Source organism: Homarus americanus, unplaced genomic scaffold (genome assembly GCF_018991925.1).
Source record: "Homarus americanus isolate GMGI-L3 unplaced genomic scaffold, GMGI_Hamer_2.0 scaffold46760, whole genome shotgun sequence".
In the NCBI taxonomy this organism is placed as follows: domain Eukaryota; kingdom Metazoa; phylum Arthropoda; class Malacostraca; order Decapoda; family Nephropidae; genus Homarus; species Homarus americanus.
In genome coordinates this window covers 80,001-82,370 of record NW_024753464.1, presented here as the reverse complement: position 1 = coordinate 82,370, position 2,370 = coordinate 80,001, and the positions used below count along the sequence as shown (strand labels likewise).

At 62.4% G+C, this 2,370-nt stretch overlaps 1 protein-coding gene across 1 annotated transcript; it reads left to right on the top strand.

The window, feature by feature from the left end:
* The first annotated feature begins 297 nt into the window (after window positions 1–297).
* On the top strand, window positions 298–1,023 carry LOC121855355 (basic proline-rich protein-like). The gene has a single exon (XM_042350250.1). It carries the CDS (start codon window positions 298–300, stop codon window positions 1,021–1,023), a length of 726 nt encoding a protein of 241 aa, XP_042206184.1.
* Window positions 1,024–2,370: the final 1,347 nt, after the last annotated feature.

Genomic DNA, 2,370 nt, shown 5'->3' with positions numbered 1-2,370 from the left:
TGACAACAGTATCTTACCTGTAACCGACGTAAACAAACAAGATTGGCAGCCTGTTGACCCAAACCCTTGCCAGACAGTGAAAAAAAATGGTCCTGAACACCTCCTCCTCCTCCTCCTTGGCTCCGACGCTTTTTGTAGTTTAAGCGATAGGACTCCTCTCTCTCTCTCTCTCTCTCTCTCTCTCTCTCTCGGTGCCTCAGTAAGTATTAACCGAAGAATTAACTGACCTGTGTTCTGTATGTGTCGCTACGCCCCGCTTAGAGGCCGCCACCGTGCAACAAAATGCTGGTTGACATAATGTCAGCCAGCCGCCGACTTCCCCCGCCAGCCGCCGAGCCTCCCCGCCAGCCGCCAGAGCCTCCCCTCCAGCCGCCAGAGCCTCCCCCGCCAGCCGCAGAGCCTCCCCGCCAGCCGCCAGAGCCTCCCCGCCAGCCGCCAGAGCCTCCCCTCCAGCCCCAGAGCCTCCCCTCCAGCCGCCAGAGCCTCCCCTCCAGCCGCCAGAGCCTCCCCGCCAGCCGCCAAGCCTCAGCCGCCAGAGCCTCCCCGCCAGCCATGAAGCCTCCCCGCCAGCCGCCAGAGCCTCCCCTCCAGCCGCCAGAGCCTCCCCGCCAGCCGCCAGAGCCTCCCCGCCAGCCGCCAAGCCTCCCCCGCCAGCCGCCAGAGCCTCACCCGCCAGCCACGAAGCCTCCCCGCCCCAGCCGCCAGAGCCCCCGCCACGCCAGCCAAAGCCTCCCCACTGGAACCTCCCCGCCAGCCCCAGAGCCTCCCCGCCATCCCCCAGAGCCTCCCCCGCCAGCCGCCAGAGCCTCCCCCGCCAAGCCTCCCCGCCAGCCGCCAGGCCTCCCCAGCCAGGCCTCCCCCCAGAGCTACCCGCCAGCCAAGCCTCCCCGCCAGAGCCTCCCCGCCAGCCGCCAGGCCTCCCCGCCAGCCCCAGGCCTCCCCCGCCAGCCGCCAGAAGCCTCCCCGCCAGAGCCTCCCCCACCAGAGCCTCCCGCCAGAAGCCTCCCCCCGTCTCATGGATAATAAGACTAAGTGGTGGAGTTAAGTGAGGATCAATAAGTGAGAGTATAACGTCCCGTGTACTGCTTCCCTTACCTGTCTCCCCCCTCCTGCCTCCCCCTCACCTCTGCCTCCCCCTGTCCCTACCCCTGTCTCCCCCCACCCCTGTCTCCCCCTCACCTCTGCCTCCCCCTCACCTCTGCCTCCCCCCTCAACTCTGCCTCCCCTCTGCCTCCCCCTCACCCCTGTCTCCTCTCTGCCTCCCCTCTCTCCCCCACCCCTGTCTCCCCTACCCCTGTCTCCCCTCACCTCTGCCTCCCCCTCAACTCTGCCTCCCCTGCCCCTGCCTCCCCTACCCCTGTCTCCCCTCACCTCTGTCTCCCCCTCACCTCTGTCTTCCCCTCACCCCCTCACCCTGTCTCCCCTCACCCTGTCTCCCCCCTCACCTCTGTCTCCCCTCATCCTTGCCTCCACTCATCCCTACTACCCCTCACCTCTGTCTCCCCTCACCCCTGTCTCCCCCTCACCTCTGTCTCCCCACCTCTGTCTCCCCTCCCCCTCACCCTGTCTCCCCCCTCACCTCTGTCTCCCTATCCTTGCCTCCCTCATCCCTCTTGCCCCTCCCTCTGTCCCCTCACCCCTGTCTCCCCCTCATCCTTGCCTCCCACTCATCCCTACTTACCCCTCACCGTCTCTCCTCAATCACCCTCCTCATCCATTCATCTCCCCCTAAGACTCTTCCCCTCACCCCCATCTGGTCTTCTCCTTCTCTTCCCCCTTTGTTATTTACTTGCATCTGCTGCTTCTCTCCTCCTCCTTTCTTGCTCACTCCTGCCTCCCCATTTTCCATCTTCGTTCCTTCGCCTTACCTCCCCTCCTTCTTCCCCTCCCTCTCTTTTTCCTTCGTGTTCCTTCCTTCCTCCTCCTTCTTCTGCCTCCGTCTCTTCTTTCCACCCTTTCTTTCCTTCTCCCACCTTCTTCCTCCCTTTTCTCTTCCTCCATCTCCCTTACTCCTCCTCTTCCTTTCTCCCTCCTCCATCTGCCTCCTTCCCTTATTTACTCCCTCATTCTTTCCTTCCTTTTTTTCCTTCTCCCCTTCCTCCACCTGATTTCCTTACTTCTCCTTCCTTCTCTCCCCTCATTCCTTCTCTCCTCCTTCCTTCTCTCCCTCATTCCTTTCTCCCTCCCTCCTGGTTAGGCCAGGCAGGGAGTTAAAGAGAAAGCCAAGGTAGTTGTTTTACCTCTCAGTAATTCATAGGCGAGTCAAAACTGTAGCGGCCACCCGTGTAACATGAAATGTGGAGGAGGTGCTTCTGTTCCTTACCTGCCACCCTCCCTCCTCAACCTCCTCCTCTTCCTCCTCCTCCTCTT